Source organism: Hipposideros armiger, unplaced genomic scaffold, assembly GCF_001890085.2.
Source record: "Hipposideros armiger isolate ML-2016 unplaced genomic scaffold, ASM189008v1 scaffold_677, whole genome shotgun sequence".
In the NCBI taxonomy this organism is placed as follows: domain Eukaryota; kingdom Metazoa; phylum Chordata; class Mammalia; order Chiroptera; family Hipposideridae; genus Hipposideros; species Hipposideros armiger.
This window is the reverse complement of record NW_017732027.1, coordinates 672,564-683,923: the sequence shown is the minus strand read 5'-3', so window position 1 is coordinate 683,923 and position 11,360 is coordinate 672,564. Positions and strand designations below refer to the sequence as shown.

Genomic DNA, 11,360 nt, shown 5'->3' with positions numbered 1-11,360 from the left:
TCCCATCAGACCAAGCACATCAGTACCAGCCAGAGTGTGGCCATCACGAGTGAGGCCCTGTGACCCTGCTGCCTCCATGGTTGCTAGAATAGTGTGGAACTTGGACAGCCTCAGGGCAGAGCCAGGAAACACCTCACCTGTGCCTGTCCCAGCCCGGCCACTGCCTGGCAGGGGCCCTTGGGCACACCCCTCCCTGTGCCTCAGTGTCCCTGTCTGTAGACTGGACACACCTCACACACGTCAGTATACAGAGGTGCTCGCAATGCCGTCTGCATGGTAGGTGAGCACTTGACACTTAGATTCTCTATTGTCACTTTCCCTCTGTTTCTTGTTTCAAAGTCCCCCTGGCAGCATACGAGTGGTTGGTTTGTTACCTGCTCCGAGAGAGTTACCAAAAACTAAACCAAGAGAAGAGATCAGGGAGCGATGACTTTACAGCAAGAAACAACTGTCAGGTATGTTTGCTTTAAAAATGGCTTTATTTATTATTCGCTCCTAATTCCTGTGCTGTCGGGTCCCAGGTACGCTGAATGTCCAGGGGAAGTGGGCCCAGCCCTCCAGCCCCTGGGACCTCGGGCTATCGTCTGACCGCTGCACCCTGGTTTGCTGTGGGGATGGTGGCACCTCCCTGGCTGGCTTGTGGGAGAGAGTGTGGGCATCGTCAAGTGCTGCAGGATTCAGCCCGTCAGCCAGAGCTGGGGTTGCTGGAGGTGGGACACTGGGTTGCAGGAGCCTTAGACACATGGTGGGGCTGGGACACCAGCCGGTCCCCACTGATCGGCTGACAGAGCCTTGGCCCCGTGACACATGAGGTCACGCTGGAGCTCTGCCTTTGGTTTTCCAAAGTCTATCACCCTCCCCAGGGAGACTTGGTGGGAATGGTCCACGGGTGGCTTTGGCTCTCACACAGGACAGGGCTGTCTGGTGTCCCGGCAACCCCCTGTGCAGAAGCAGTGCTCTGAAACAGCCTGTGATGCCAGGGTCTGGTCTGTGGTGGTCCGTGCGTCCTGTATCTGCAGTGATGGGTGTCGTTTGGGAGGCCACGGAGAGAAGCTCCTCAAAACGGTGTTGTCCCTTCTCGTTGGTGTTGCTTAACGAGGCTGTGTCTTCTGAGAACTCGGCATCCGCTTCTGTCCGTCTGCTCCGAAGGCTGGCCCCTCTCTGTGCTTCGAGGGGCAGCCTTCAGGCTTCAAGGGGACGCAAAGCTGGTGGTGTCTCTAGAGACCTGCTGGACACACCTGCCTTGGGTGGGAGGTGAGGACCAAGGATGGAGTCTTGATTGGAAAGGCTCTGGCCGAGGGTCACTAAACCAAAATCAAACCTGTGGCTTAAAAGAAATGAATGTAGTGATGGTCAGAATCAGTTCAGAGACCAAAACCAGAGGTGTGAACATGATCCTTCTGGAATGGGCTTGGTCATTCGGACACTGATGGCTGTGGATTTGCTTGTCCCCTGTCACTCCTTTTCTCTGTGTGTCAGATGGTCATTCTTGAAATGGAAATGGAGACCCACCCCCAAATTACAAGCCAAGACCCCAAAGGAATGGAGGGCACAAAGGGAGCCTATCCCCCCACATCCAAATCCTGGAGAGGTGCCCCGAGGCTGCTGTCAATCCCGTCCCAGCTGTCATCCCACGCCAGCTGGCCGTGCGGCACCTGGCACGTGCACTCTGATGATGGAACCCGAGCCGGTGGCTCAGCTGTTTGAGAAGTAGCTCACCTTTAGAACCTCATTCGAGGACTCCATAATGACATTCTAGAGAGTCCCGTGGCAGAGGATGGAAGGGCCAGCGAGTGTCCCTGGGGAGAGCCTCAGAGCTGACCGGCACCGCAAGCTGAGGTACAGCCCCATGGAGTGGCCGTGACTATGGGCAGGAAAGTGGCTGTGAGGCCTGGAAGAGAAGGTAACGACCCGAGAGGGGTCTGTGTTGTCCCCACCTGGGTCATTTCTGACAGCTGAGAGCGCTCAGAGCCCTGGGTTGGATGTTCAAGGTCCTAAGAGAGATAGCACCTTCCCATACGGTGCTCGGAGCAGCAGTGGTGCGTGAGAAGCACGCTTCAGAGAATGTTTGTGTAACCCGGGCATGCGACGAGCTTTCCTAAGACAGGAAACTCAAGCCGTAAACGAAAACTGTCAGCTCTGACTGCACAGACAGTCACCGATTATGAACAGCAAATGATGCTATAAACAAAGTCAGAAGACAGACTGCACACAGGGGACGCATGTAACACAACCGACAGCATCCCAGCCAGGAAAGCATTCCTGTGGATCAAGGGGCAGCCTGGCCCGAAACCAGCCTGGCCCGAGGGGGCAGCCACGCGTGGCTGCTGACCGTGAGCCAGCACCAGGGACATGCAGGTTGAAGGACGGTGTCCAGTGGACAGCAGCCACTCTATGTGCTGTCAGTGGAGAGTGGGAACTGCTATCTTTTGGGGGAAACTTACCGCTTTAGTTAAAATATAAAACATGCTCCCTCTTTGACTCAGCCGGGAAGTTCATTAACTTTTCTCTGTTTATTCCTGCCAGTAACAACTGTCACTTACTGTTTATCTAGGCAAGCCAGATGCTCACAGTAGGTTCTTTAAAAACATATAGGTGGGCTGGCCGAGTGGCATGTTGCTTAAGAGCTGGCTTGGGCAGCTCTGAGTAGCAGGGTCCCGGTTCGGATCCCACATGAGGGCCAGTGACACTGCCCTCTACAGCTAAGACGGTGAACAACAGCTCGACCTGGAGCTGGGCAGACGTGAGCCGCCGGCAATGGTGTAGGCTGCAGTGGGGCAGCAGTGGGCTGCCGTGAGCTACCATGAGTGGCCAGTAGCCAGTGTGAGCCACCATGAGTGGCCGTCCAATGGCCTGCGAGTGACTGCCTCACCTGGGAAGAGCGCAGTGATCACAATACCAACATGGGCCAATGAGGTGACATCCTCCACAACTAGACTGGAGAACTAAAGGACAGCAACTTGTCTATTCCCCTTCCCCAATTCCCCAGTAAAATCTTTAAAAATATATATATTTATATATTCGGGTTTATCGCACTTTTTTGGCTGGGTAACAACATCACATGTTCAAAGTGAGAAATATAAAAAGAGAGGCAGTGGTGCCTTCCCGCCTTCTGGTCTCACCACCCTGGAGCCAACCCCTGTCCCGAGTTCCTGGGGACTCCCTACAGGACATCTGTGCCTCAGAAGGCAGACGAGGATGTTTTCGTCCAAAATGTGTCATTTCACGCTGTCTTCTTTGATGGATAAAGAGATTGAGGCCAAGAGAAATGCCCCACGTCAGCCGGCTCTCCTGCCCTGGGGCCAACCTTGAACCCAAGCCTGCTGACCCCAGGGCCCAGCGCTTGTCCCTGTACTGCACGGCTGATGTCTAAAGCTGGACAATTTGGAATTTGTTTTTTGCCTCAAGTATCCATTACTTGTTAAAATTCAAATGTCCTCAGGAATGAGGGTGCAGCCGAAATTAAGGCCTGGCTCCAAATGGACTCATTGCATCCTCCCCTGGGGCAGGGGGCTTATTGGGGGTGGGGGTTCATGAGAGAGGGGAGCCTGGTGTAGGGACCAGTGTGGAGGAAGGTTGGTCCCAACGCTGTGGGCACGGGCTGCACCCTATCCCGAGTTGAGCGTCGGACTAGCGGGCTCTCACTTTGAGTGCATGCTCTTCAAACATCAGCTCCAAGGTTTACTGCTGTAAAGTGACATCCGACCCTTAGCTCCCTCGACTGAGAAGTCCCCGCTGCCGCTCACCGGGGGTGGCTGTGTCCTTTGTTTTCAGGTGTACTACTGCCGCTCCTTGGCCCTGGCGTTCCTGGAGCTCACGGTGGTGCGGAGATTCCACGAGCACACGCACCAGCCCAGCGTGCCGCCCCCTCTGCGGGCCGTGCTCCAGCGGCTCAGTGCTCTCTACGGCCTGTGGTCCCTGAGCCAGCACACGGCCCTGCTCTACCAAGGTGAGGCACCTGCCGGCGCACCGACCCCTGCCCTGTCTGGGAGACTGTGCTGCCCCCGTGTGGCGTGACTCCCATGTGACTTCTCCATCACTCGTCCCGTGCTGAGCGAGCCTGTGGACTGATAACCCTGATGCCGTAATAAGAAAGCAGGGGGGCACAGCAGCATCAAGAGGGCACCCATAGGGCACAGACAGATAGGAGCCCAGGCTGCCGGGGAGGCACCCCCAGGAATGCCCAGACTGGGGACCAGGAGGGCTTCCTGGAGGAGGTGACACCTGGGCTGATTCCTCGAAGAAGAGGGTTAGCCTGAGTTCCTCAGCCTCTTTCCATGACCATCCCCCTAAGGAGTCTTTCTAGGCTTTTTTTCCTGTTTGCCCCCATGAGATGTTAATGCTACATCCCATATGTTTACCTGGGCCTTAGGAGCAGTCTGTTTTTGCCCCTCCCCCTTGCCAAGAACCCATGTTGTCCCCCTTCGAGCTGGTGTTGCCCCGCGGAGGCAGTGAGAGTGCACAGTTAGCACAGGAAGGCAGAGGGCGCCGCTGGGTGCAGGGGCAGGAGACCACGCCTGAGAGAGGACAGCTCCAAGTGATCAGAAGTAGTTTTTTACAGAAAAAAATGAAACAAAAGCAGGTTCTACAGCAAATGAATTTTCAAACGCACAGGGCCTGTTAGACGCCGCAGCAGAGCCCGCTGCAGGGTGGGAGGCGCGGCTGAGGACATGGGCCTTGCACCCCGTTCCCCGGTGGCTCCAGACGGCCCTTCGTGCCCCCAGCCCCGCGCTCTCCCTGCAGTCACCCCAGGCATTCCCAAGCCGCCATCCGGGCTTCAGTCTCCTAGAATCCAGTTTCTCCTTCAGAAGAACCCACCCGCCAGCCCGGGCCCCGCCTGCCTCCTGAGCCCCTCTGCCCTGAGTGAGCTCCACGCAGACCCCTGTCTCCGGGATGCCGCGGGCTCTGCCTGCCTCACGGCGGGCCCTCTGCTCCTGCAGCCCCAGCTCCTGGCCCTGAGCTCCTTGAACATGTGCAGTGAACCCGTGGGACAGGGACATCAGATTCCCCGCCTGGCCACTGCATTCTGGCAAAGGGGTCGCAGCTCAGCTAGGCTGGGGCGGTGGGGGGGGGGAGCGGGCGACAGTGACACATTTTCACACAAAATGGGCTAATTTGGAAAGCTATTTCAGAATGATTGCTATTTGTGGGTGATTTTGGACTTGGGGCACCAGATACCAGGGTAACCAATGCTGTGCTTACAGGTGGCTACTTTACTGGTGAGCAAGCAGGTAAAATAGTAGAGAGCGCCATCCTGGCCCTGTGTTCCCAGGTGAGTGGTCACCAGCTTTGCATTTTCGTATGACTCAACCTGTAACCCTGTATGTTAGTGCCTCTCACCTCTGCCTCCCCTCTGCCATGCACGCAAGGTTTAGCAAAACAGGAACGTCACAAGAAAACATGCCTGTGCCAGAAGTTTCAGGAAAAGAGTAACTCTGAGGGAATGCCTTAAGAATCTGTACACACTTGGCTCACTCCAGTTTTCACACTTTCCACAACTACATCGATGATCCTTTTCTCGCACATTTCTACCTCCAATTTAAATTCATTTCATATTTCACCTTTTTTATTGTATTCTTTGACCTTTGTCACCCAGAAAACTCCAATAGCCCTAATCCCCACTCGATGTTCTGGTGGCGCTGTCTCCAGTAGAACATCCCACAGGGATGGACGTGTCCTGGAGCTGTGCTGTCCCACGTGGTCACCGCTGACTGGGGGGTTTGCTGGCAGTGGAGCTGTGGCCAGTGTGGCTGAAGATTGTAACTTCCTTTCATTTAAATTAACTTAAAATGTAAGAGCCCCACATGCCATGGCCAGTGTCCTGGGCAGTGATGTTGCACGTAGCCGCGTCGTGACTCTACTTTGAGGGTAGGAAGTGAGTCAGAGCCCTACCAGCATGCCAGCAAGTGCCCCGAGTGACAGGGACATGCCATTTCATTTCTCCCGTCAGCACTGTCAGAGCTGATGAGCTCCAGGTAACATCTCTGATTGGTTTTAAGCCTCTCCGGATTCGTTTTGGAAGCACCCATCACTGTCTCCCTGTGTTGTAAGGTGTGTCTCCATCTGTAGTGCACAGGTGCGGCCACAGTTACTTTTCCCACAGTAAAGCAGTGACAGGAAGACGTTTTTCTCACTGTGGTCCAGGGCCAGTGGCTAAGCCGAATGCAGCTCACGCCCGGCTCCACCCGCATTCTCCCTGGGGTCAGCCAGGTGGGGGTGCCAGCTCCATCCTGTAGTCCATGGTGGCAAACCCCGCCCAGTCCGACCATTCACTGTGCACCGGCCGGATGTGGCTGCCCAGGCCCAGGCGAGCAGCAAGGCGGAGACCCCAGACCCAAAAGCTGACTATTTCTCGTCGGCCCCTTAGGTTAAAGGTTTGCCGACCACCCGTCCAGACAAGGGCCTTGCTCTGCTGGTGTCCAGCTGGAGTGGGGCTGGCTAGTTCACCTGCGACTGCAGGCAGGGGCTGTACTTCTTTTTGTTGGGGGTTTTGTGCTCTGTGCTTACCGATACCTCTCAATCTGCATCGTTAAGGTCTCCCCCATCCCAGAGTTCTGTTCAGCATGGCCGTGGCCTCTCACAATTATTGTAGAAAATAATTTTTTTGTTTTGCATTTTAAGAAAATTCTTGCGAGTCTCCTCGTATAAATTCCATATTGAAGAATATTTTGTCTAACGGGATGGGAGAGTGATAAAGCTGCTGCGAAGCTAAGGGCGCTCCTGTGAGGACTTTTCCAGGCGCTTCTAAATGCTTTCTCCCTTACATGTTCTGCACATGTCTTCCTGTGTTGGAACAGCCACGGCCCAGGGTTCAGAGACAAATCTCTGAAGACTGTTGCCAGTGAATGAGTTGCAGAGTCGTCACTTTTATGAGCAGTCCCCTACCTTGTCGGAAAAAAAACAAATTTTTTTGTTGAAAAAAATAAAATGTTGGAAGTGCTGAGTGAATAGCAGCATGGTGAAAATATTCAGAGGCACCCCAAGGGACTCTAATGAGCCAATGAGAAGATAATGCGCACGGGGAGCCCAGCCGTGCGCCAGTGTTACTGTTGCCAGTGGGCCAAGCAACAAACTCTGGGGCTCTGTTCCTCTGTGGTCGCCATGGAGATGTCTGGGCGTTGCCAAGTGAACGTACTTTGTTTTCCAACAGCTGAAAGATGATGCAGTTGCCCTGGTGGACGTGATCGCCCCCCCTGACTTTGTTATGGACTCACCGATTGGCAAAGCCGATGGCGAGGTAAAGGGCCCCCTCCCTGCGCCCGGTGGGGAGGCCGGGTGTCCGAGTGCCAGCCGGGCCGCGCTGGGGGCCGATGGTAGTTACTGCAGAGCCTGAGATGATGACTTGCCCCAGGCGTCTCCTGGTGCTTGCTGGGAGGTTGTCACGCTTGGGCAGCTGTGCAGGGAGTGGCCAGGATAAGTTGGGGTGGTCATGGGCGAGTTCGCCATCCTCCAGAGCCGTGCTCTGAGAGATGGGGTGGTAACTGGAACCCCGCAGGGTTGTGATGCCAAGGGCAGCACGGGCCTGAGTGGAGCCCCGGGCCCTGCAGCTTCCGTGCCCCTCCCGTCACACTCCCCCGTGGCCCTTCCCGGCCACTCACCCCCCGCACCGGCACCCCTGGCGGCCCCCGCGGGACTCTCTGACCTCCCCTCCCCACCGAATGATTTCTTACAAAGCAGATCTGGTCACTCCTCTGTCAGCCCTCCACCAACGCCCCCTGTACCTGAAGTTGCCCCCAGGTCTCTTGCTGCGCCCCCTGCCCACATGGCCTCTGCCTGGCTCTCCAGGGTCAATGGACGACCTGGTGCGCCTCCTGCCTTCTGGCTGCAGCTTCACGGTGCTTTCAGTTCTTGTGTTGTGCTGGGCTTGTGCCCACCACAGGACCTTTGCACCTTCTGTTCCCACCGCCTAGAGCCCTTCCATTCATTTGGTTCTAAGCAAAATGCTGCCTCTCAGAGAGGCCGCCTCTGGCCTTTGCCGGAGGCCCCAGGCTGGTGCCCACTCTGTTCTCTGCGACCCTCACAGCACTCCTACTGAGCCCACATCCGTCCCTGCACAGCTCCCCTGCCACATGGCGACGCCAGTGTCGGGTGACACTCGTGAGTCTGTTCAGCGCCTCCCAGCACAGCGCTACCTACAGGCGTTGTCCCCATGTTGCCAGGGGGACGTGGCTTTTCAAAATGTTGAAGTCACTTGCCTGAGATCTCACAGCTGTCAGCCGTGGAACAGGATTTACCCCCACTCGACCCCTGACCCCAAGGCCATGTTCTCTCTGCTGAGGCACCTGCTGCCAGCTCTGGCTCTGTTTGAATGGACAGTGAGCATAAGGCGACAGGAGCCCTCCATCTGTTTCCGGGGACACTGACATGGGTGTCATAACAGCCTTACCCCTGGCCTCTGCCCAGCCCAGGCCACCCTTGGGGTACCTGAGGTACCGGGTGCTGGGGTGGGCAGGACAGAAGAGGCCCCTTGAATCGGGGCAGTTTTATTCCCCACTGGTGAAAACCTGACACCCACACAGGCCAGGAGTTCGCCCCACCAGGAAGCGGCAGAGCCAGGACCCGGGTAGAGCTCTGTCTGGAGAGAAGATAGGAGAGAGACCCCGCTCCCCGGTGTGGCCAGCGCTGCAGAGGAGGCTGAGCTAAGGTCACAGAGGGGCGGGTTAGCAGGCACCAGGTGGGTGGGCATTTGAGGAGGGGGCAGCACAGTGGTGCCCGTCAGAGAGGGTCTGGAAGTGGCATCCCATGGGGACCCCTGAGCACACAGGAGTGTTCGTCCGTACAGAAGGGCCCAGAGCGGCTGGTCCCTGGAGCCTGTGCCTGCTTTGCAGAGGGCAGCTTGGTTTTGGGGTGGGGGAGTGACCGAGGAGTAGAGGAGGGCCGTCCCCATGATGGGGGCCCCATCTGAAACCAGAGCCAGCACAGCCTCGCCCAATGGGACGGTTTATACCATTCGCATTTTTCCCAGTTTTAAGAACTGATGCTTTAACCAGGTGCTACTTAGTAAGAAATTCTTTTTTTTTAAAAAGATTTTATTGAGGAATTGGGGGAGGGGAACAGCGTTGTGGAATCAGGGAAGGGGAACAGGCAAATTGCTGTCCTTTTGTTCTTCAGTCTAGTTGTGGAGGATGTCGCTTCACTGGCCCATGTTGGTATCATCATTGCGCTCTTCCCGGGTGAGGCAGTCGCTTGCCATCCATTGGACGGCCGCTCACGGTGGCTTATGCCGGCTGCCGGCCAATCACGGTAGCCCATGGCAACCCACTGCAGCAGGGGCTGCAGTCTATGTAGTCACCAGCAACTCACGGCAGCCCAGCTCCAGGCTGAGCTGTTGTTCACCATCGTAGCTGTAGAGGGCACAGTGTCACTGGCCCCCATGTGGGATGCGAACTGGGGCCCTGCTGCTCAGAGCTGGTGTCCCAAGCCAATTCTTAATCAATGTGCCACTCGGCCAGCCCAGTAAGAAATTCATTTTAAATGAACAAACACAGCTGTAGATGATTCAAGACAATCACTGAATGAAGCATACTGCTGCAAATTGTAAAGTATGACCTCGGATTTATGACCAATGGAGGAAAACCTCGAGTCTTGTCTCTCTGTGAGCCGAGAAGAGCAGCGAGTCGGAGCGGCCATCACTGAGTGCACTCAGCAGGTGCAGGGGGAGGGGCTTCTCAGAGTGAACTTGGTCCACATCAGCCAGGCACAAAATAGGCCTCTTCCTGTCCCTGTGGACAGTAGGTGGCTCGTCTGGCCCCCGGGCTCATGGCCTGGGCACTAACTGTGCTGGGAGTGGGTGAGGGTTCAGCCATCAGTTGTACGTGAGTCTCATGACTGTCCTCTCAGATGACCAGTGCTGTCCAATGAGGTGACTCGGCTGGCCTCCCTGGAGGAGACGGTGAGTGGGCCCAGTGGGGCAGGCAACTGGCGACAGTGTATGCCAGGCCTGGTGGCCCAGGGGACCCGGGGCCCACACAGCAAGGCCAGCCTGATGCTGTCATCCTGCTGCCCGGCTGCACCTCCACCGTGCCAGCCAGCAGCCGTGTGGGTGCCCAGGGACAGACTTTAGTGCAAAAAGAAAAACAGGCTTGCTGAACGCCATCGTGGCCGCACTTGGTTAGGGCGCAATGTCCGCCCTCGACGAGAAGTTCCAAAGGACGAGTGGGAAGTTCTCCAAAACGTACTTTATGGATATTTTATAATTGCATATTCCCGATTGTTTTCTGCTGGGGGAAAAAAGGTTTACGCATATATAAATTAAAGTCATCTTAAAATTTTTCTAAAAAGTGACAGGAGAGAATTTCCCAGGTTTTTAACAAAAGCTTATAAGGGGAGTTGCATTCTCACATTTGGCCATCTAAGGAACCTTTTTTTTTTTTAATTGATGTGTGTATTTTTTTACAGCTCTATAAAAACATCTGGACCACCATTCTTCAGGAAAGCAAAGTGCTGGAGAGGGCGTCGTGGTGGCCGGAATTTTCCGTCAACAAGCCCGTCATAGGAGGTTTGAGATCGAAGCTGTAGTCCCTCCAGGATGCGTTCAGCTGGGTCTCACTAAGCCAATGAGAAAACATTCACCTCAATTCCAGTTCTCGAAGATTCTGGAAATTGCTGGCCTCCTGAACATGCACCTCTGCACTTAACTGGCTGGCCGTCCTGTGCGCCCCAGGTGGCACTGGCCTGTCCTGGCGGGGCCCTCCCGAGTCCCCCCAGAGGGGTCACCCCCAAGTGCAGGGCTAATTCAGGTGCTTTGTGATTTGCTGTGTGAACAGAAAACCTATATAAGCACGTCTCCCCGATGGACTGTCGACTTTGGATAATTAGAACTTTTCACACCTCGTTTTCCTCTACAGAATAGAAAGCCGGACTGTCATAATAAGGGGTTTTTGGTGAGCTGATAATTTGCATTCGTCTGAGGTTTTTACAGAGCTCTGCCAGCCTGATGCTTTGTTAACTACTTGCCTTTACCCTGTAATTAAATAACCTCGCTCATCTGCACTGTAGACCCTCTGAATGGCATCGTTTAAGATTTTTAAGGAGACAAAAATCCGTTTTCTTGCTGTCTCGTGCGGAACTAGAAGTTTCCATCAAGGAAATGTTTCCAAAGAAAAAAAATGTATAATAATTTGAATGGTCAGTTTACAGTCCTGGCCTCCAGGTGTGTACATGTTATTGAATCGGTTTGTTCCTATAGTCGGTCACAATCCCCAGTGCCCCTCAGCCCCACAGCGCGTCTCAGTCAACCCTTCCATGTGTGCACGTGCCCTCTGCACAGCCCAGGGCTGTGAGTGCCCATCCGATTGGTGAGACCAGATTGAGGAGGTTGGTGAATGCCTCCAGCCATGTCACTCGGATTTCCAGGATCA

The 11,360-nt window shown here is 55.2% G+C and overlaps 1 protein-coding gene across 1 annotated transcript in view; it reads left to right on the top strand.

Moving 5' to 3' along the window:
* Positions 1-11,138, top strand: part of ACOX3 (acyl-CoA oxidase 3, pristanoyl) — a 47,109-nt gene extending 35,971 nt beyond the window's left edge. The window contains exons 9-13 of the mRNA XM_019626426.1: positions 340-455; positions 3,775-3,949; positions 5,205-5,272; positions 7,151-7,237; positions 10,399-11,138. Coding sequence (XP_019481971.1) covers positions 340-455; positions 3,775-3,949; positions 5,205-5,272; positions 7,151-7,237; positions 10,399-10,518 — 566 coding nt within the window. The 3' untranslated portion in view covers positions 10,519-11,138. The remainder of the gene's footprint in view (positions 1-339; positions 456-3,774; positions 3,950-5,204; positions 5,273-7,150; positions 7,238-10,398) is intronic.
* Positions 11,139-11,360: the final 222 nt, after the last annotated feature.